The 22,169-nt window shown below is 39.2% G+C and overlaps 2 protein-coding genes across 2 annotated transcripts in view; one reads left to right on the top strand and one right to left on the bottom strand.

Annotated features, from left to right (window-relative positions):
- LOC124721695 (katanin p60 ATPase-containing subunit A-like 1) overlaps positions 1-22,169 on the bottom strand; it is a 202,182-nt gene that overhangs the window by 131,441 nt on the left and 48,572 nt on the right. The gene's annotated exons all lie outside the window — the stretch shown is intronic.
- Positions 1-22,169, top strand: part of LOC124722349 (trithorax group protein osa-like) — a 63,037-nt gene that overhangs the window by 10,103 nt on the left and 30,765 nt on the right. Inside the window, exons 3-4 of the mRNA XM_047247522.1 lie at positions 5,517-5,733; positions 15,268-15,442. Of these exons, the coding sequence (XP_047103478.1) occupies positions 5,517-5,733; positions 15,268-15,442 (392 nt within the window). The remainder of the gene's footprint in view (positions 1-5,516; positions 5,734-15,267; positions 15,443-22,169) is intronic.

The raw sequence follows: 22,169 nt of genomic DNA on the forward strand, positions 1-22,169 counted from the left end.
AACTCGATGTACTGTAAATAGATTTTCCTACTAACATATTTTTTAAGAATATTTTGTGATTGGAATTTAATGTGTTTCAATAAATAATAGAGCCATTGTGCAAGTGTTAAGTTTTTTTCTGTGCGTTGATAAGGAAAGAGAAATAACTGTTGCTTAAAAGAGGGTCAGTCAAAAAGAAATGCTTCTTGTGTGTGTGTGTGTGTGTGTGTGTGTGTGTTTGTGTGTGTGTGTGTGTGTGTGTGTGTGTGTGTGTGTGTCAAAGATTTCAAATGCAACTACATAGATTGGAAAGCACACATTGACAATTAATCTACGACTTTTGAATATAATCTGTCCATTTCCATGGGTTTGGTCCATCTTTTTAACAAGGGCACGTAATCTGGATTGGTAAAATGCACAGTCCTGCTTCTGAAACCGTTGACACACTGATGTTTTCATGGCCTCCTCATCTTCAAAGTGAATCCCATGAAGAGCTGCTGTTAGTGGCCCGAACAGGTGGAAGCTTAATGATGCCAGGCCAGGGCTATATGAGGGATGAGGCAAAACTTCCTACCCAGTTTTCACAATCTCTTTAGTGATGTAATGACTGATGTGTGGTCTTGCATTGTCGTTCAGAACAACAGCATCCACCATAGCTTATGTTGTGCAAACTCACTGTAGATGTGCTTTAAGCTATTTGAGGGTTCTGACATGGCTGACAGAATTAATTGTGCATCTCTGCTCCAAAAAATCAACAATAATCTTGCCCCCTGCATTCCAGAATACTGTAGCTATAATGTTAGCTGCCAGGCACGAAGTTTTGAACTTTTTCTTCTTCAGTGAGTTCCTTTGATGCCATTCCATTGACTACCTCTTTGAGTATGCTTCAGAAAAATAACCCATGTTTGGTCTCCAATCACAAATTTTCCCAAAACTCCTCTCCCTCCAAACAGAAGGGCTGCAAGAGTTGGCAGGAAATTGTTTTTCTTAGCCTTTTATTCTGCTTGGTTAACCATTCGTCAGGTGCAGTTCTGAGACTCCTGTGTTCAGGCACAATGAGCGTAACAGGCAGAGATTTTGAAATCAGCTATTATTTCATATTTTCAACTTTAGTAACCTAAATGTGGTAGGTGGCTTTCATGGGAAAGTGTAGTAACACAACATATGAAAATGGATGCTGAAAAAACATTTTATTAAACACAGAAGAAACAGAATATAAATGACCGAACTTTTGAATCCACCACTGAACAGTAACAGTTTTCAGCACATAAATTTTATCAAACAATAAATTTATGAAAAAAACTACCATTTTAAGTCACTGTTTTGATGCTGGTGCCTTTCAACTTCTCTCACAATTACCAGAGGAAATACATCGGTGCACAGATAAGCAAAGTTGGCAGACTATATTTGTGACAGTTTTTACATTCATAGTTTGACATCCTTCTGCGACCCATTTCTGTAGTGCAGGTGATGCGTCTACGTATATTGGGATGTGGGAGAGGAGGTGATTTCTGTGTCTTTTTTGTGAATAAATCTTTTGAGTCAGCCTCGCAAGCTGGAGGGGATTCTAATCTTTTTCATACTTCCTTTGTGTAGCTCTCCAAGCACAAGTTGATGTGCCAGAGATTTTAGGTACACTCTTCTCTGCAATTTCTCCAATTGACTTTCAAGGTACATAACCTGGGAGTTGAGACCACCTACATTCAACATTGTGAATAAAAAACGATCACTGGCCAGCGCTTTGTGTTTCTGCTCATACAATAAGTAACACACATTTGATATGCACTATCAATGCCACCGTCTGTTGAATTCTAGAAAGTGACTATCTCTGTTTTTTTTTTTCCATTTCTCCAGATTCAGGACCAGTGACATCATCATTGTGAAGCAAATGTACAAGAATCTAATTTTTTGTTATGGCGCAGTGTGTACGAAACGAAAACCTTCCCATCATTAAAGCCAAACATACTGCTGTATTGTGCGTTCCCTTTTATGTTAAGAAAATCTGGTGGCAGTTGTCTTTCATTTTTTCAGACAGTTCCAACATACGACAGCTTTTTTGTCTTCAAATAGTCAAAAGATGAGAATCTGAATACCAGTTATCAGCAGTGATATTTTGGCTAGATCCAAATATGGGCTTAACCATTCTCTTGACAACTCCAGTAGGTTTGTTGCTGACACAGAAACCACTTCCAGACTGTAGTCCAATTTAGATCTCCATGTTCACTGTGTATATCATTTTAGCATCAAGAAGACCAAAATGTTTTATTCCATATTTGTTAGGTTTTGAGGGTATATACTGCCAAAAAAAGACATAAACCATGTAAACCAGGAAGCATTTCATCTGTTGTGATGCTATCCTCAGGACAATAGCTCTTCTGACAATTTTTCATGAACTCTTCGAAAACTTCATGAATAGGAGCTAGCTGCTCAAGTTCCTTCTGTTGGGCTCTGGTAATTCGGGTGTCAAAACGAAGCCAACATATCAGACTGTTAAACTGTTTGATATTCATCACAAGACTTAATTTTTCAGTCTGTCACCTTCAGTCTCCCATAGTTCCTCCAGACTTTGACCATTCCCTCCGTATGCACCTGCTGGGTACAACGAACCAATAAATGCTCTTAGGTCAATTACATCTGTGGATCTGATGCCTCTCTCACTAGTGAAATGATCCTTGATAGTGTCAGTGTATTGATTTGCACATTTGATAATGGTGGCAAGGATATCATCGGCTAATAAATTATTCCAACACTCAACTGCACTTGTAGCATTTTAAGCATTTCCTATGACTCCAGGGAGGTGAGTGGTGATGATGTAAGATCCCGTTACGATGTCTTTCCTCAGGTGCCTTTTTGGCCCACATGGTCTTCTTATCTCTTCCCAAATAAAAGTTCCTTGTTTTGTTGTCTCTTCTTTCTTCATCTTGAGCAGTATCCTCACCATCTCGCTGCTTTAAGGAATCACCTTCACATTCTTCCATCTCACCTTGTGAATCAATGTCACTTTCATCACCAAGATCCTCAGACAGTATGGAGTCTTCCTCATCACTGTACATCAGCAAATCCTGTATTTCTTCGAGATGACAGGGGTTAGACAATTTGTAATAATTCTGAGCTGTATCTTTGAAGAATCTAGAGTCTAAAAGAGAGAACTTGAGGATAATTATGTACTCAGTCGGAATGTGCCTGAAAGGCCAAGCTTACTGAACTGTATATTTTTACAAGATATTCACAAAATTCACATTACTCATCCATAAAGTGAGCAAAATAACAACTCTTAAAAAGAACCAAAAATACACACCTCCAAAAGCAAAGATGTATTAAAGTGCAATGAGCATGAGAGGCCACTAACGTCACATCTGCTCTCTACAAAGGTCACGCAAAAATTTGTGGAGGGTGTTGTAAACACTGCCTGAAGATAGGAAGATACTAATGGCAGGCAAATCCCATGCTGACTTATTTGGGAGAGAGGGAACAAAAACATTTCAGTTGTGCCTGTCGGGCCAATTACGCCCGACAGAGTGTTAATATTCTTGTTACTCGAGTCGCACAAAGCTTTGAGTATCACATTTGCTGAAAAAATCATCATCATCACAATGCCATTACTGTGGGAGGTAATGTAACACAAAACATCCACAGTCACCTGGTGATCACCATGAATAATGTCATCGACTCACTTCATGTTGGGTGGAGTCACCTGCTGCTCTGCTTTTCATGAGCCAATGATCTGTCTTCAGCGTTGTTACGCCAACAAACAGTGCTGGTATCCACTGTTCCATCACTTTACACATTTTTCTGTCTTTCATGAATGCCAATGGGCATTTTTACTTCTACATTTCAGGCTTCTATCACAGAACGCTGTTTAATACGAACATAGACTTTGACCACGTTGCAAGCAACTGCAGTACTGGCATCTGTTGATGCAGGAAGTTACCACTGCAGTAGATTAGAGAAGAAGCTTTGTAGAATAGTGCCAAATTCAAATTTTTAAATTAATAAGTATTACTGAAGAAAAAAAAGAGGCACTGCTTGTTGACTGATCCTCAAAAGATTTTTCCGTATACCATGAGAGGTGGCTTGCAGGGTGTAAATCTAAGTTTGGATGTGTTAGGTTATGCGTGTGCTTGATCAGTTACACCCTTCTTCAGTACAAGTGTGGGAATGAGGTAAGATATCACAAGGAGCCATGTAGCTTTACTATGTAATGAATTGTTCTCTTTCCTCTTAATCTGAAACATCCATTTCCTGTACTTTTATTGTAACCAGTTTTATGATAATTTGCAGCCTAATGTCTGCAATAAAGAAATCCTGTTTTGTTTGTAGTGGTTAGCAATAAGATAAAAAATGAGTTTTGACGTATCTGACTTGTTCTGCACCAAAAGATTCCCCATCTTGTTCATCGCAGATATTGAAATTTATGAACTCGTAACAAAACAAAACAAAACAAAACAATGCTTTACATTTTCTCTGTGTTTTTGTAGTTCATTAAACAGAGTAAGTAATTTGAAGACTGGTTACATTTCGTTAATCTTCAGCTTCACATACTGTGCTGGATAACCATTAGTAAAGAATTAATACAGTTCAGAATGAAGATAAAGAGGAGTGGCTGTTTGTCGTTTTAAGCCCTTCTTCAGTTGCTTCTTAATTGCTGAGCAGTATTTGCTCCTTTTTTTTTGTCTCGGATATTGAGATAGTAGGATTTTGTGGTCATTTCTGTGTGTGTGTGTGTGGGGGTGTTTGTCTGTGTGCAAGCTGTTTTCCATAAACAGTAGCAGTTAGTTTTTTACTGTGTGAAATTCGACCAGTGCACAACATCTTTCTATTTCATGTGTGTTCCAATAATAAGTGAAAGTTAATGTTGACCACCTCCTGAATTTTATGAATTACTTTGGAAATTACTTCCATTACTTTGGAAATACAGATTACAAAGGAATAAGGCTCTCACCTAAACCACTGAAGGTGGTGAATTACCTTCAGTTTGAGATTATTGTGTATGTAGTAAATGTTAAAGCTGAACTTTGCAATTTATTAAAAATGAATGCACATTAAACAGTAATGTAGTTAAGATTAGCTGTAAAATTTGATGTCATGAATAGATAGTTGCTAGTGTGTTCTATTATTTGTTAATATCTTTGAGTTCAGATCTGTCAGTAGCATAAAAAATATTTAAATAACAGTTACCTTAAAGGGAAATTTTTAATTGTTAACCTGTAACATAAGAAAGCTCATTACTTACAATGATTCTTCACTAGCAACCTACCCCTGGTTTGCATGGGTAACACTAAGTATCTATGGTCACACAACTTGTCTGGCACACTGGTAATGAATTATCTACACAAACCTTCCTCATCAATCGACCTATCTATTAGTGAAAGCTGTATCAGTATCTGTACACTGTTTCCTGAGATTATCCTTCACATTCAGACAGAAAAACATGACAGGTGAATTTAATTCATAGTATGTATATTTTATAACAGCTATTTGTGTTTTGGCAGGCACAGTTTTCTCATGTGTGTTTGATTACAAACTTAAATTCACAGGTCACAAAAAACAAAACCTGGAAAGACATTGCAGGGCTTTTAGGCATCGGAGCATCTTCAAGTGCTGCATATACACTTCGGAAGCATTACACGAAAAACCTTTTGGCCTTCGAATGTCACTTTGACCGTGGAGGTATAGACCCACAACCAATTATAAATCAAGTGGAATCTACTTCGAAGAAGAAGATGACCAAGACATCATCAGTTCCATCTCCAGGTAGTCCATAACACTATACTGTTGAAATCCTTACAGAAAATTTTAATTTTATGTACTTAATTGATTTGATTTGTGCCTCTACACAGCTGCTCTGAAGTGATTACTGACATGGGCTCTACATTGCTTTTGGCCCTTAAACTATGTAGAATATTGTGATCACATGCCATCTGATGCAAAAGAGTGGACAGAGGAATTGCAAGTTCTACTCTTCTCTCTTTCAGAAAAGCTTGCAGAATCTTATAACTTATGTACTCATATCCTGTTCATAACATATTTTGTGTTAAAGTGAGTTGTTGAAAAAGGACTATGTAGAATATTGTGATCACATGCCATCTGATGCAAAAGAGTGGACAGAGGAATTGCAAGTTCTACTCTTCTCTCTTTCAGAAAAGCTTGCAGAATCTTATAACTTATGTACTCATATCCTGTTTATAACATATTTTGTGTTAAAGTGAGTTGTTGAAAAAGGACCAAAATGGCATATTTGGAAGTGAATCTGTAATAGAATATATTATCACAGTGAAGTGGGCAATGGACATTTTTCCATTGTAAGATAACGGCAACAAGTGACAGTAGCATCATTCACGCTTTTGGTGCTGGTGGTGTGAAGTAAAAAAGATTTTTATTAGTTGTTGATAATAGTATTGGTATGTGTTGATGCATGAAATAAGTATTATACAAGGGAATAAATTTTAACTCTTGTGCATTGCTAAAAAGCACAGTTAAAAATACACATTTATATGTTGTTGAGGCTGTGTACTGTCAGTACTTACTGATGGTACACATTGTACAATATACGCGTCAAATCATATAACAAAATTGAAGATACTAGTCAGTGAGAAGCCATTAGCGTGTTTAATATTACTGGAGTTAAATTCCGTGAGGTAATGTATGATCCAGTCACATCAATGCAACCACCTGTGAGAAGCATGAACAACCACCTTTTGCAGTGTGGGTGGGCAGAGAGAGAGTCAGTGAGGTTCTGAAAGGAACCAACAGGGATGAAGAGCCATGCCAACTCCAGTGCCATGGCCAGCTGCACTGGGTTCCTAGGCTGTGGACGCATTACGCAGACAGGCCGATTGAGATAGTCCCACGGATTCTTGATTGGATTTAACTGGTGAATTTGGTGGCCAGGGTAGTGTGGTAAATGCATCCTGGCACTCTTCAAAGCATGCAGCTACACTCAGAGTTGTATGACATGTTGCATTGTCATGCTGGTAGATGACTGTGCTGAGGAAAAAAAACAAACTGTGTATTGGGGTGGACATGGTTCCCAAGGGTATTTGCATAGTTGTGGTGATCCATTGTACCATCCAGAATGACAAGATCATCAAGGGAATGCCACAAAAATGTACCCCAGACAATAATGCTCCCTCCTCTGGCCTGGGCCCTTCACTTTTAGACGTTTCACGCCATCCGTGCCAACTACCATCTGCATGATGAAGCGTAAAACATGATTCATCAGAAAAGGCCACCTGACACCATTCAGTAGACTTCCAGTAGTAGCATTGGTGTGCAAATTACAGCCTACTGTGAAGCCGCATGCACAGCAATGTATGCTAAAAGGTTGTTGAGACACTGTTGGTAATCCCTTGGTTCATCAGAGCAGTCAGTTGCTCAGCTGTTGCAGATCTATTCAATCCTACACTTTCTAGAACCATTGTTCACCTCTGTCATCTATGGCCTGTGTTGAACCACAGTTCCTTGGTGCTGGTTTTGAATAGCGCCATTTTGCTATGCATGGTATACTTTAACCACGGTGACGTGTGAACAATTTACAAACTTAGCCATTTCAGAATGCTTCCGCCATTGGCCTGAAAACCAATAAACATGCTCTTTTGGGAGTCAGATAAATTGCTCCATTTTCAAATTAGGACAATGACTGCACTGTTTCCCATGTGCCCCCTGACACACCTTATATACCCTCTGCTGCCATCTGCTGTCTGTGAGTGGTTACTGTATGTTGACATCGAACATAGGTGGTGGTCACATCACTGTAACTGGACTTGTGCATATTCAGTGTAAGGATTTTTAAATTGATCCTTCACAGAATAATTTAATTTCCTCTGAGTGAACATCAAATGTAGCACACATGTTCATCTAAATTGCTCAAAAAGAAAAAAAAAAGTTTCACATCACCCACATATCTGTGATCGTGTTCACTCGTAGATTCGAGGGGAACAGGGAGTAAAAGAATTAACATTATGAAAATAAAAATGGTAAATATTGTGAAATAAAATAACAACAAAATAAAGGCAATCTGTTTATAAACATACATTTTAGCTTTGTAAATGCACATTTTAGAGAGTGTGAATTAAAATCTGTTTCTGGATAACATTCAGTATGCAGTTGCTCCACTATGTGTATTATAACATACTTCGATCCTCCTTGACAAGCTGTCTGTAAGGTGGTAGCCACATTACAGCTCAGATTAGCCTCTCTCTGATGAGGTAGGAGATTCCTTCCTCAGTACTGCGCAATGTTCAAATTACCCTCAGTAGCAGTGAGAGGTGCCTGACATTTATACATGGTACCAGTCCACAGCGTGACTGAGCCACCTCCGTGCTGAACCTATCGGTTGGCATGCCCGAGATGTGTGTTGGTACCTGGTAGTCTCTACAATCTTCTGTGATGACAATTGTCAGGTGTCAGACAAATTCTGCATCTACTGGCAAAGAGATCCGAATGCTTTTGGTAGAAGTTTCATTCTAGATGATCCCTTACCAAACCTGTCAATGTACAGAGTTGATTTAAGGTCTACTGTTGTCAATAACATATGTCTAGAGATGAAACTGACTATACAGAGACAGTCATGTGGCATCTGGTTTGACACAGTTCTCTCAGTTGCCTTTGGAAAGTCATTACGCAACTCTCTTGCTTTCTCCTTGGATATACAGGGTGAGTCACTAACTATTGCCACCTGGAATAACTCTGGAAGGATGAGAGTAGCTGAAAAGTTTGTGGGACAAATGTTGCATGGGACAACGGGGGCCATGATATGGCATTAGTTTTTTGTTTCTAGGTGGGGTGCTTCAGAGATATGAAGGTCAACTTTGTTTCTTTAAATGGGACGCTATAGATTGGTACTTATTTTCTGATAGTGGCTATCGAGATGAATCCAATGATGTGTAACACTATGGCCTTTGAAGTTCAACAAAGGTCAAAAAGGTGGCATGAACATCGATTTACAGAATGTGTTTGAAGTGATCACCATTTGTATCAGTGCAGTGCTGCAATCTTATCATCATGGATTTGGTGGTGTTCCTTATCACTTTGGCACTGATTGAAACATATCTAATGTACCATTGACATGTAAACACCATTCGATGGTTTCACAATAAAACACTAACAGAAACTGTAAGACTAGTGATGTCAAATCAAGCGAATGTTAATGATGTATTCCTTCGAAGAACAAATCGATATGCTTCTCATTTACAGAGAATGCCAACGAAATTCAGTGAGAGCTAGATACTTATACACCGAAAGATATCCTCCATGTGCCCACCCTACATGTCATACACTTAAATGTGTGTATAATAAATTGAGAACAACTGGGTCTTTAATGCATGGGAAACATATCCGGCAAAGCAAAGTTACTAACAAGGAAATGGAAATTGGTACTCTTGCCACTGTGGCTCGAGATCCTTGTGTTAGTTCACATCAAATCACAAGGGAATCTGGCATGAGCCAGAGTAGTGTTGTTCGTGTTCTGCATAAATATCATCCTTACCATATCAGTCTCCACCAACAATTAACTGGTACGGATTGTATGCATGACATTGAATTCTGCCAATGGGCTCAATTTCAGATTCAGAGTGATGGCACATTTTTGAATTTGATTTTATTTAATGACAAGGCCTCATTCATGAACCGTGGAAATGTTAATTTGTATAACATGCATTATTGGGCAACTGAAAACCCATGTTGGCTGCAGCAAGTTGCACACCAAAAACTGTGGTCGCTGAATGTATGGTGTGGGATTCTAGAGGCCAGAATTACAGGCACCTATTTCATCAAAGGAAATCTTAATGGTAGGAAGTACACCACATTCGTGCAAGGAACATTAAGTCTGTTGTTGGAAGAAATACCTTCAGGAACAAAGAACAGAATGTGGTATCGACACTATGGGTGTCTGACACATTTTTCGCTGATGGCTAGAAATGAGTTGCAGAGAGAATTCCCAAATCATTGGATTGGACACGGAGGAAATGTGTCGTGGTAGCCTCGTTCGCCAAACTTGACGCCTCTGGATTTTTTCTTGTGGGGATTCGTAAAAGACATAGTTTATAAAGACATTCCAACTACACTGAAGATATGCGAGAGAGAACTGTCAGAGCATGTGCTTCGATAAGTGCCAAAGTGTTAAGGAATACCACTAAATCCATGATAAGAATATTGCAGCACTGCATTGATACCAATGGTCATCACTTACAACATCTTCTGTAAATGGACGTTCATGCCACCTTTGTGACCTTCGTTGACCTTCAAAGACCTTACTATTACACATCATTGGATTCGTTTTGATAGCCACTGTCAGAAAATAAGTACCAAACTATAGCATTCCATTTGAAAAAACAAAGTTGACCTTCATATCTCTGAAGTGACCCCACATAGCAACAAAAAACCAACGTCATATTATGGTCCCTGTTTTTCCCATGCAACTTTTGTCCCACAAACTTTTCGGCTTCTATCATACTTTTGGAGTTATTTTAGGTGGCAATAGTTAGTGACTCACCCTGTATATGAGCCATAATGTATATGTTAGACACATTAGCTAGTACTGTCAACTGTCAATGACAACTAAAAGGCATATCTCTCTCTCCTGTCTCGTGACAGATGTACAAATGACATTACTGTGATGTATGTTAGCAGGTGGGCATCTTTCCACTTAGACATCCTGCCTTGCCCTGAGATGATAAAGTGCACACAGTTTACTTTTGAAGTGACTCTTTGAGACATATCGACAAGCTAAATAGTGTACACAGACTAAATTATCATTCCATGTGCTCTACTAAATGGCACAGAGAATGTAGTTTTATGTTTAACACATCTACACAGTCATTGTCGTATGAGAGCTGAGAAAGAGGTTTTGTGTGTGTGTGTGTGTGTGTGGTGGTGGTGGTGGGGGGGGGGGGGATTATAATAAACAGAAACAGATATTTCGTCCCACAGACATAATTTTGTTATTCTTGTGTTTAAAGTGAAATGGATATTTTATTTTTTGCCCCAATCTCAAAATACACACATCAAAAAAAGTTTTACATCACCTCGGTTCTGGAACCTGTATAGAAAATTGGAATAGATATCAACATAAACATCATTTCCACCTTTTTTTATTGCTCATGAAAACCACACATTGCGTGTTGTACCAACATACAGTGAGGCCTTCAGAGGTGGTGGTCCAGATTGCTGTATACACCAGTACCTCTAATATGCAGTAGCACATCCTCTTGCAATGATGCATACCTGTATTCATCATGGCATATTGTCCACAAGTTCAGCAAGGCACTGTTGCTCCAGATTGTCCCAGTCCTCAATGGCGATTTAGCGTAGATCCCTCAGAGCGGTTGGTGGGTCACGTTGTCCAGAAACAGCCCTTTTCAATCTGTCCCAGGTATGTTCGATAGGGTTCATGTCTGGAGAAAATTCTGGCAACTGTTGTCGAGCGATGTTGTTATTCTGAAGGAAGTCATTCACAAGATGACAAGGGGGCGTGAATTGTCGTCCATGAAGACGAATGCCTCGCCAATATGCTGCCGATATGGTTGCACTATTGGTGGGAGGATGGCATTCACGTATTGTACAGTCGTTACGGCCCCTTCCATGACCACCAGCGATGTACGTTGGCCCCACATAATGCCATCCCAAAACGTCACGGAACCTCCACATTGCAGCACTCGCTGGATAGTGTGTCTAAGGCATATGCGACACTCATGGGTGAAGAGAATGTGATACCAATCCTGAGAGGTCCATTCGGCATGTTGTTGGGCCCATCTGTACCGCACTGCATGGTGTTGTGGTTGCAAAGATGGGCCTCGCCATGGACGTCAGGAGTGAAGTTGCGCACTGTTTGAGTCATAACATGACGTCTTGTGGCTGCATGAAAAGCTTTGTGCATCATGGTGGAATTACTGTCATGGTTCCTCTGAGCCACATTCCATAGGCAGCGGTCATCCACTGCAGTAGTAGCCCTTGTGCGGCCTGTGCGTGGCGTGTCATCAACAGTTCCTGTCTCTCTGTATCTCCTCCATGTTCGAACAACATCGCTTTGGTTCACTCTTTGACTCCTGGACACTTCTCTTGTTGAGAGCCCTTCCTGGCATAAAGTAACAATGCAGATGTGATCGAATCATGGTATTGGCCGTCTAGGCATGGTTGAACTACAGAAAACATGAGCTGTGTACCTCCGTCCTGTTTGGATGACTGGAATTGATCAGCTGCCGGACACCCTCCATCTAATAGGTGGTGTCCATGCATGGTTGTTTACATCTTTGGGCATGTTTAGTGGCATCTCTGAACAGTCAAAGGGACTGTGTCTATGATACAATATCCCCATTCACCATCTGTCTTCAGGAGTTCTGGGAACTGGGGTGATGCAAAACTTTTTTTGATGTGTGTACCAGTAAATGATTGATGATACATTTTGGAAGTTAGTATCAGTTGATGCATTTGACTTATGTAGGCATTGGTTGTCTCATTCTTTCTCTACAAATAACACATTCTGCAAACTCTTGTGAAATGACAAGATAAACCATATGCTTCCCTTCATTATTCTGTTATTTTAGTTACTTCTGATGTGATAGTAAATCCATAAAGATTTTAAAGAAAATTGAGAGATTGATTGTGCAGTAATTTAGCAGATTTGAGAGTAGGTCAGTATTCATAACGTTCAATGATAGCATACGGAAAGTTGGTTTTAATCATTGGCAGAGTGGTTCATTGTCAGGTTTATCACTCACAGTGATGTAACACAGTGTAAGAACAGTGGTCATAAAAAGCTCTTAACATACAGGGTCCAGAGCTGAGTGTTGTGCCTTTTCAATGATGATAGGTTTCAAATTTAACATGGCTTGGTGCCGTGGGTGAGTGGTGGTCCATCTCAATCAGTTTCAAAGAAAACTATATGAAGGGAAGTGTGTGCAAAGAACGTTTGGATTTGTGTAACTCATGAGAGGCCATTGCTCAGAGTGGTACATAAAGCTGCACTTCTTCAGTGGACCAAACACACACAAAAAATGGAAATGATCGTATGGTGTCAGTGGCCAGGAGTTCCCAGTCGGGAAGTTCTGCCGCCAAGTGCAGGTCTTATTGAGTGTGACGCAACATTGGGCAACCTTCGTGTTGAGAATGGGGATGAAATGATGATGATAGCACAACACACAGTCGCTGAGGCGAGAAAATCTTCCGCCCCAGTCGGGAACCGAACCCGGGCCCCTGTGTGTGGCAATCCAATGCACTGACCATTCAGCTAATGGGGCAGACAACACACACAAACTGGACATCAGCAGGATGGAGGTGAGTAGTGTGGTCTGTCGAGTTGCGATTTGACCTCTTTTATACAGTGCAAGGCATTGGGGGCAGTGACACCCTGATGAGGCAGTGTGTGGAGGCAAGAGGTAGTTCTGTGATGTTTTGGTGGTATTTTTTCGTACCATTACTTGGAATTCCCCATTTGGGTTACTGTGAACATGAGCTGGGATGTTGATTTCAACACTGTGAGTGACTAAATGTCACCCTTTCCTCATAGTCATGATGAGAATGCTGTGGACACTCCCCTCTTTCAACACAATAACAGCTGTGTTCACTGGGTTTCGCGCATATGTGCTTGGTTTGATGAAGACTTGGGGCCTTACTGCATTTCAGTTGGTGTACTAAATCATCTGATGGTAATCCCATAGAAACTGTGTGGGAAGGTTTGGAATAATGGGTGAAATGACAGTCAGCCTCCCCACATTTTGGTAGCTATACAGGATTTAACCATAACTGAGTGGCTTCATTTAGGTATGTCACACCTGAAGAAACTTACAGGTTCTCTTCCTTGCAAAACTGGAGTGGTTGTGAAAGCTAGAAATGTTGTGCAGTATTAGCTTTGTACTGTTTTGGGGGGTGACTAATTTTTTCCCCAGTATGCTAATGTAACATAAAGATGTGCCACATTCTCTTCATGACATCATTTTCATCATCTGCCAGTGCCATTATCAATTATGTAATTAAATCATTTTTAAGTATGCAGCACTTGACAAGAAAAAAGTGAGAGATCATCTATATAAGTGTTAAAAGGAATCCATGAAACTTTGGTTACACTATAAGTCAGTTAGCTCTAAAGGCCATAATTGAACTAAATACCTAAGAATTACAATAACGAACAACTTAAATTGGAAGAAAATACATAGGAAATGTTGTGGGGAAGACAAACCAAAGGCTGTGTTTTATTGGCAGAAAACTTAGAAGATGCAGCAGATCTAGTAAAGAGACTGCCTGCACTGCATTTGTCCATCCTCTTCTGAAGTACTGCTGCACGGCATCGGATCATTACATGGTTCGATTAATGGAGCACATTGAGAAAGTTCAAAGAAGGGCAGCAAATTTTGTAGTATCGAGAAATATGGGAGAGAGTCATGGACATGATACAGGATTGGGGTGGACATCATTAAAACAAAGGTGTTTTTCACAGTCACAGTAACTTCTCACGAAATTTCAATCACCAACTTTCTCCTCTGAATGTGAAAATGTTTTGTTGACACTGACCTACATAGGGAGAAATGATCATCATCATAAAATAAGGGAAATCAGAGCTTGCACGGAAAGGTATAGTTGTTGGTTTTTTCCACGCATTGTTTTAGAGTGGAATAACATTTAATAATAGAGATATTATTCCTCTACTTGCAATGATTCATCAGCATGAAATTGAAGGCCTCGGTGGTGTTCTTCTAGTTTTGGAAAAAGATTAAAGTTAGATGGGACCAAGTCAGAACTGTGTGGAGGACGATCGACCGACAGTGATCCCCCTAAGCATCGGATTACAGCAGATTTCACTGTGCTCGTGTGTGATTTGGCATTGTCATGCTAAAGAAGAGGTTGGACGAACTCTTCAAATTCAAAAATCGATTACAGCATTCAGTTTCTCACACACCGACATAGTTACATTACATACTGCCATGCTGTACACTACAATCCGGAGCCCTCTAGTGGCACACAGTTACATTACATACTGCCATAGATTTATTTCTTTGCACTTTTTTGAAAATTTTTTAATATGTTGAGCTGTTGTTGTTGTATTGAGTAATGATGTTTTAACTCCATGCATTTTGTATTTGTTTTTCTTCACTAATTTGTCTTCAAGTCTGTATACCCAGTCTGTGTGAAGTAAAGTAATTGTTGCATTGTTTGTTATTGATATTCAGTAAGTTGCTCATCTCAGTGATTCTTTTAATTTGCAATATATAGAATATCCAAATTACACTGATTACAATTTACTACAAATATAGTACAGTTTTGGAATGGTACTCTGGTTAATATGAATTTTTGCAGGAATTCAGCAAGGCTATCAAGGCCAGTCCGGGTACTCTCAGTATCCGGATCAGTATCCCCATAGTCATGGACAACCAACGAATATGGGGCAGGAATTCAATCAGCAGTACTCTCCCAGCAGCTCATGTCCACCTGCTCGGCCTATGTATCCTCCCTACGCTTCTGAGGCTGAAAGGTGGGCTTCGAGTTCCTCAGTATATAAACCCATGTGCATATATTTTATCCTGGAGTGATCTGATATTGACTTCTTGTAATGTGTTGTCAGGATATGTATTGTTCTGTATTGTTCACTGACATGCATTTGTGACTAATTTTTGCTTCAGAAGAATAGAAAAGAGAAGTACCACAGATCTCTGAAAGGTAAACATCCCTTAGTTGGAAACAACGAAGTATATGAGAGGACAGTGTAGTGAGGCAGCAGTCGTGAAACAATAGTGAGGGTGGGGGGGGGGGGGGGGTAGAATGGTAATAAAATTGCCTCATATTTGGAGGAGAGAAAGGTCAGATATTTTTGTTTGTGTTTATTTATTACTCTGGAGAACAGCCAGAGTGGTTCTTCCTGGAAAATGTTTATGTTTGGAGAAAGAAACTGCAGGTAATGTGTAATATTAATGAATGAATCTTGTGCAAGCTCCTGTGCAGTGGTGTAGTCATTCTCACCGGAGATTACAAGTGTACTATTTGTGCTCTGTTCCTCTGCCATTTTCACAGGGGAATGAAAAATGTGAACTCCACCACAACACATTTAAGCTGTGGTAAGTGGCTTACATAGAATTACCAACAAATGGAATATTGTCTGCACTGTTTGGTCTGTGCTGAGGTAAAGTTGATGTTAAAATATTTCACATAATCAAAATTTGAATTGTTGCTGTAAGATGCTGCTTATATTTTACCATCTACTGTTTCTTCCCATAGATTTATTTCTTTGCACTTTTTTGAAAATTTTTTAATATGTTGAGCTGTTGTTGTTGTATTGAGTAATGATGTTTTAACTCCATGCATTTTGTATTTTTTTTCCTTCACTAATTTGTATTTAAGTCTGTATACCCAGTCTGTGTGAAGTAAAGTAATTGTTGCATTGTTTTTTCTCCACTACAAATTTTTGCTTACAACATTCAAACTGTAATGTAACAACTGTAATATGAAGAGCAATCAAAGGAGCTGTCTCTGTTTACTGCTCTACAGTATTGTTTGATGTTCTTTTATTTCTGTATGGGGGAAGGGGGGGGGGGGAGAGGGAGAGAACTAGTGTGCAGATGGCATAAATGAATTTTGCATGAGAGTTCAGACTGACTGACATGAACCATGTAACAAAGGTTAAAAAAAGTATTTTATTTATGGTGCCGCAACATGAATTTTCTATTGACTCCCACTAGAAATAAAAATGTGACAAGCATTACATTGCAGACGTGGATTGAAAATACCACCACCACCACCACCACCACCACCACCACCAGGACCAGGACCATTCCTCTCCACAAGATAAGTTATGACTACATATTCTGGGATACAACAGTTGTGGCAGTCGCCAGGAGAATGTCAGTTCCCCCAACCCTTGTACTTTCTTCTTCTGTAATTGCCAATGCCGATTAGAATTCAGTCCATGGCAGTAAATGCATACAGTTAACACAGTGTCAATTATGACATGGCTGTCATTCAGGCAGCACCATAAAAAACAACAGTTACTCAGGTGATACCTATCACTGACATGTATTATTTAGTAATACTATGCTTGATTCATGCAGTTGCTGTTAGTATGGCTTTCAAACTGTGTTGTGACTTTGAGTCACTTATGTAGCCACTGGATTAAATAATTGGCAAGGAGAATGTAGATTCCTCTTGAGTACTTCCTTGCTCATGTTTGTTAGCTAATGCTACTAAATTCCAGTACGCACAGAGGAAAATGAAAGGATCACATACGAGGTATTTAAGAATTTCATGCAATTTTAAAGAGAGTCCCAGAGGAGAAGAAATCGTGACCAGACAGCAGATTGCCACAGCAAAAGCATGTGCCTTTTCACCTTAGATACTATATAGAATATGTGCAGAAGTATACTGAATGGAAACGTATGATTGATATGGAACTTTGTCTCAGAATAAGGATATTATCAGGTACTGCCAGAAGTGAAGCTTTGAGGGCCGATCGTGATTCATGTTCAAGTAGTTCAGTTGCTAGAACACTTGGCCACAAAAGGTGACGGTTCTAGTCCTGGTTTAGTGTATGGCTCTAAACTGCCAAGAAGTTTCAAGTATATTAAGGAAAGAAGACTTGTGTTCATAATTTGCACAATTTCTAGAAAAAAACGTTTTTGATCTCGCTTTTTTAGAATTGTGTGATTGTTGTCCATATCCTATAAGCCACAAGTGGCATATGTCTTAATGTCTTAAATGCATGAAATGATTTCACAGGGGGCCTTCATTTGATAGACAGAATTGTAAAATTTTTGGGATTAAAATACATAAAGTGTGTTGATAAGGCTTACAGTCCAAAGAAGAATCCAATGTTGGATCAAAAATTTTGTGTGTGTAGAAGACCTGACGTAACGACAGTCACATTTGGCAAGATTTGAAAGACAGTAGTAGTTTACAAGTGTTCGCCATGAAAGGAAACAGACATTTTTGCAGTCTTTGTTATTTCAGTTGCACTTAGACAATAAATGTATATCGTTATTTGTATTTATTATTTATTGAAGTGTGATTGAAATAGATGAGACTTTGAACAAATTGTCAATAAGTGCTTTGCGAGATACAACTAACTGAAGAAATGTGCAAAATTAATATTCCTTTCCAACAAATTCAATCTTTATCATGAGGAGGTGAGTGCAAGAAGAGGTTACATCCAGAAATTACACATGCGGAATGAATATAAAATGTGCAGAGTTTGCTCCAGGAAGTGATTGATCTTGTAACTGTGGGAGATGTGTTCAAGTGAAAGGCTTACACCACACTGAAAATTTGCACAGTCAGAAGAAAGTTCTGTAGACAGTGTTACCACTGATCTGAATGATTTCTCTGATACTGAATTTTAAGATATGTTCTAAAGTTAATCAAAACATGGTAATTGCTGTTATATTATTTATTCCCTTTCTTGCTACAAAGCTGTAAAACCTTATCTCTTGCATCTTTGCTGTCCAGAAATTTTCAGAGAAATACATTTTATCTGTTGACATGTAATGTATACAGAAATTAGAGGACTTCTATCCTTTGTTGGTATGTCATCTCATTGCAAATGGATAATTGTGTACTGTAATCCCACATAGTTAATGTTAAACTCTTGCCTTTGTTTTTGCCTCTGAGCAGTAATCTTGATAGGTGTATCTCAGAACAGGGAGCCACTGTAAAGTACAGGGTAATTACCATTTGAATTCCATTTTCGAAATGCTGTAAATTAAAAAAAAAAAAAAAAAAAAAAAAAAAAAAAAAAAAAAAAAAAAAAAAAAAAAAAAGAACCATTGCTCAGAATGACATCTTATATCAATAGAACATTATTGAAGAAGGGGGAAACGTTATTTTTTTTTTTTTGGGGGGGGGGGGGGATGAAAATTTTACCACTAGGCAGCACCTTAAGCGTCATAATGTAAGTGATTTTGGCTACTAACAAAAGATGAATCGCAATATGACAGCCATGATGTTAGTTGCATATGAAACCAACCATACTATGTAATGATGGCAGAAGTTTGGCATTCAATAGTTGTGGTACTTTAAGTTAGCAAAGCCCATCCACTGCGACATGGTTGTACTACGTTGGATGGGAAAAATTGGTTTTTAACTGTCCAGAGACCAGAAACTGCATAAAAAGCAACAATGACATCTGGTTTTAGTTTTCACAAGGCCAAGAAATGGCATAAAAAGCATGTCATAAGACTGGCGCAAGATGTGTTCAATTTGCTGTCCACCGTTTCCTGCCACAAGTTGAAATCTAAAAATGGCATGTTGCACAACAGATTGGAGTGTCTCATGGTTCACGTTCAGAATGTGGTGCTCAATGTGTGCATTCATATCAGCTGTGTTTGTTATCAGAGCACTAAACACTATCTTTCAGGTTACCCCACAGACAGAAGTCACATAGATAAAGATCAAATTATCTGAACATCCAGGCTGTAGGGAAATGACAGCTGATAATTCTAGCATTTCCAAAGTGCCTCTGCAGCAACTTCATCACTGACTGTGCAATATGCAGAGGAGCACCACCTTGCATTCAGTGTTTAACTGTGATGGCACAGGTAACAGGCCCTGCAGGACCCATCTCCTCAGAAAATATGGTCTTATAATATCATCAACCTGCACCATGCAGTCACTGTTGCAGATTGAAGCAGTAACGGTTGATGTGTGAGCAGATTTCCCATCGACCATATTCTGCAATTCTGTGTATTTTCATGTCCTTGTAGTTGGAAATGGGTTTTGTCTGTGTGCAGAATGTTCTATGGCCATTCATTGTCCACTTTTGTGCAAGTAAGAACACTAGAGAAAACGTTTTTGTTATTGGTAAGTCAGCATGAAGCAACTCCTGAAGATTGGTAAAATTGTGGATAGCAATGCAGGATGTTTTGTAAAAATGTATTCACCATGCTCACATTCATGTCCAAAGTTTGGGCAATTCCCCATGCACTGCATGTTTACACACCACCTTGTGACCTCTCCTGCATTGCTGTGGTCACTTCTACTGATGTTTGATCAGTTGTTTTTCTCCCTGTGCCACACTTTACTACAGAAGAACCTGTCTTTTTGAATTTTATAATGATTTTCTCCAGAACCTTGGCAAAAATTGGACCAATGCCTATTTTTGTACCCTTCAGCACCTGGAACTTTCTGCAAAGCAGCTGACACACCAAGCGAGATGGCACAATGGCTAGCACACTGGACTCTCATTTGGGAGGACAATGGTTAAATCCCGCATCTGGCCATCCAGATTTAGGTTTTCTGTGATTTCTCCAAATCGCTCCAGGCAAATGCCGGGATGTTTCCTTTGAAAGGACATGGCCGACTTCCTTCCCCATCCTTCCCTAATCCAATGAGACCGATGACCTCGCTGTCTGGTCTCCTCCCCCAAACAACCCAACTCAGCCCAACTGGCACACATCACTGTTCTTGTAGAGGAGCTTTACCAGTATCATGCAATACTGCTTTGAGACATGCATGCCGAGCATCTCAGGTTCAAAATTAGGAGCAGCTGTTACCCTGTGTCTTTTATTTTGCTTATTCTGCCACTTTCAGTCCCATCTAGTCATAATTTTTTATTCATAACGTTTTCCCCTTGTTCAATAATAATCTGTACAAATTTGGTTAGGTTTTTACTGAGTTTTGAAACTGGTACTTCAATCATAATCACCCTGCATATACTCTTTGAGGCTTCTGAATTAATACATACATTTATAGCAAACTAGGAAAACAGTCAGTGCCATTTTGATGATGATTTGTGAAAATGCTGAAATTGTCTGTATGTATGGGAAAATCCAAACCTAATGACAACTCTACAATCAGTTGCATGAAACCAAGTTGCGTTCTGAAGGGTACTTTCATTTATATGCTTCAGTTGTTAAAGATAGCAATGTGAATCCCAGTGAATTGAGCAAAATGGTCACACTACTGGCCACATTTATAGGTAGTCCACAGCACATGCATGGGTACGCACAAGATGCAATAATGCATGTTTGTGCATAGGCCCACACAGATCTTTTTAAATCACATGCACATGAAATCCTACACAAGATAAAATAAAAGAACTTTTGTTAACTAGTCAATTGTCATTGGATCATCATTATATTTCTCCAAGGCTTTAAACAAAAATTGAAATCTTCAGTGGATTTCATTTCCAAGCATCACGGTTTTGAAGAGAAATGCTGTTGGTTGTTTTCCATTTAATGGCAAAATATAATTGTCACATGTAAACATTTTGCCTTAGTTGACAGAAAAAATCTCTCAATGTCAGGTTGATAGTGTCATCTCTGCAGAAACAGCAGGTATCACCAGTGATCAGGACTTCTTTGAAGTTGTCACCAAAATGTTATTTATGGTCCATGTGGCTTATTCAACAACCATTCTCCATGCACATCTAATGGGAAATGAATGAGATGATGCCTAGGAGCATTACTTGCTGAGACTGACTACCAGTGGCAGTGAAGGATATCCACTGTAACACGACACTCCACTGAAGACGGCTGCCAATCCATCACTTAAAAAGTATGAAACAATGATGCTGAACTCTGTAATTGTTGGGCTTTTCTGTACTCGCCATTACTCTCAAAACATACAAAGCACTCATCAGTGTCAAGTATTGCAATTCAGGGAAACTGATAAAGTACATTTGCAAATATCTCAATGGAGGAAATGATATGGCAATTTTTGGAGCAGTAAATGCAACAGCACCTATAAATGGAATCGACCACTATCAACTGGAATGGTACATTAGTAGGAATGAAATAGTATGGTGCATTTTATCATTTCCAATCCATGAACAATGTCAAATAGTTACTCATTTGACAGTGCACCTTGAAAATTGACAGTGTGTGTACTTCACAATGGAAAATGCATGTGCAAGAGCATTGTCATGTTTGCCAACAATGTTAACTGTGATTTTTTCAATGTGTGAGGATGTTACATGCATAAGACAGTAATCTGAAGTGCCAACATGTTATTCACAGAATGCATCAGAAAACAAGTTTAAACAATACAAACAGTGCAAAGCAGTTTCAAGACATCCCAATTTAGGTTTGATTGACATCTTAGGCCATCGGTACACCATTCACCAGACAATGCAGCATGCTGTTACTTGCAATTACTGTCAATTAGTCTACATGGCCCGACAACCTTCCAAAAACTGGGAATAGTAATTGGTCACGTATGTGTGTGTTTCAAGTGTGCAATGCTTGCCAGGAACTAAATTTTGGAAAATCCACCAGTTA

Source organism: Schistocerca piceifrons, chromosome X (assembly GCF_021461385.2).
Source record: "Schistocerca piceifrons isolate TAMUIC-IGC-003096 chromosome X, iqSchPice1.1, whole genome shotgun sequence".
In the NCBI taxonomy this organism is placed as follows: Eukaryota; Metazoa; Arthropoda; class Insecta; order Orthoptera; family Acrididae; genus Schistocerca; species Schistocerca piceifrons.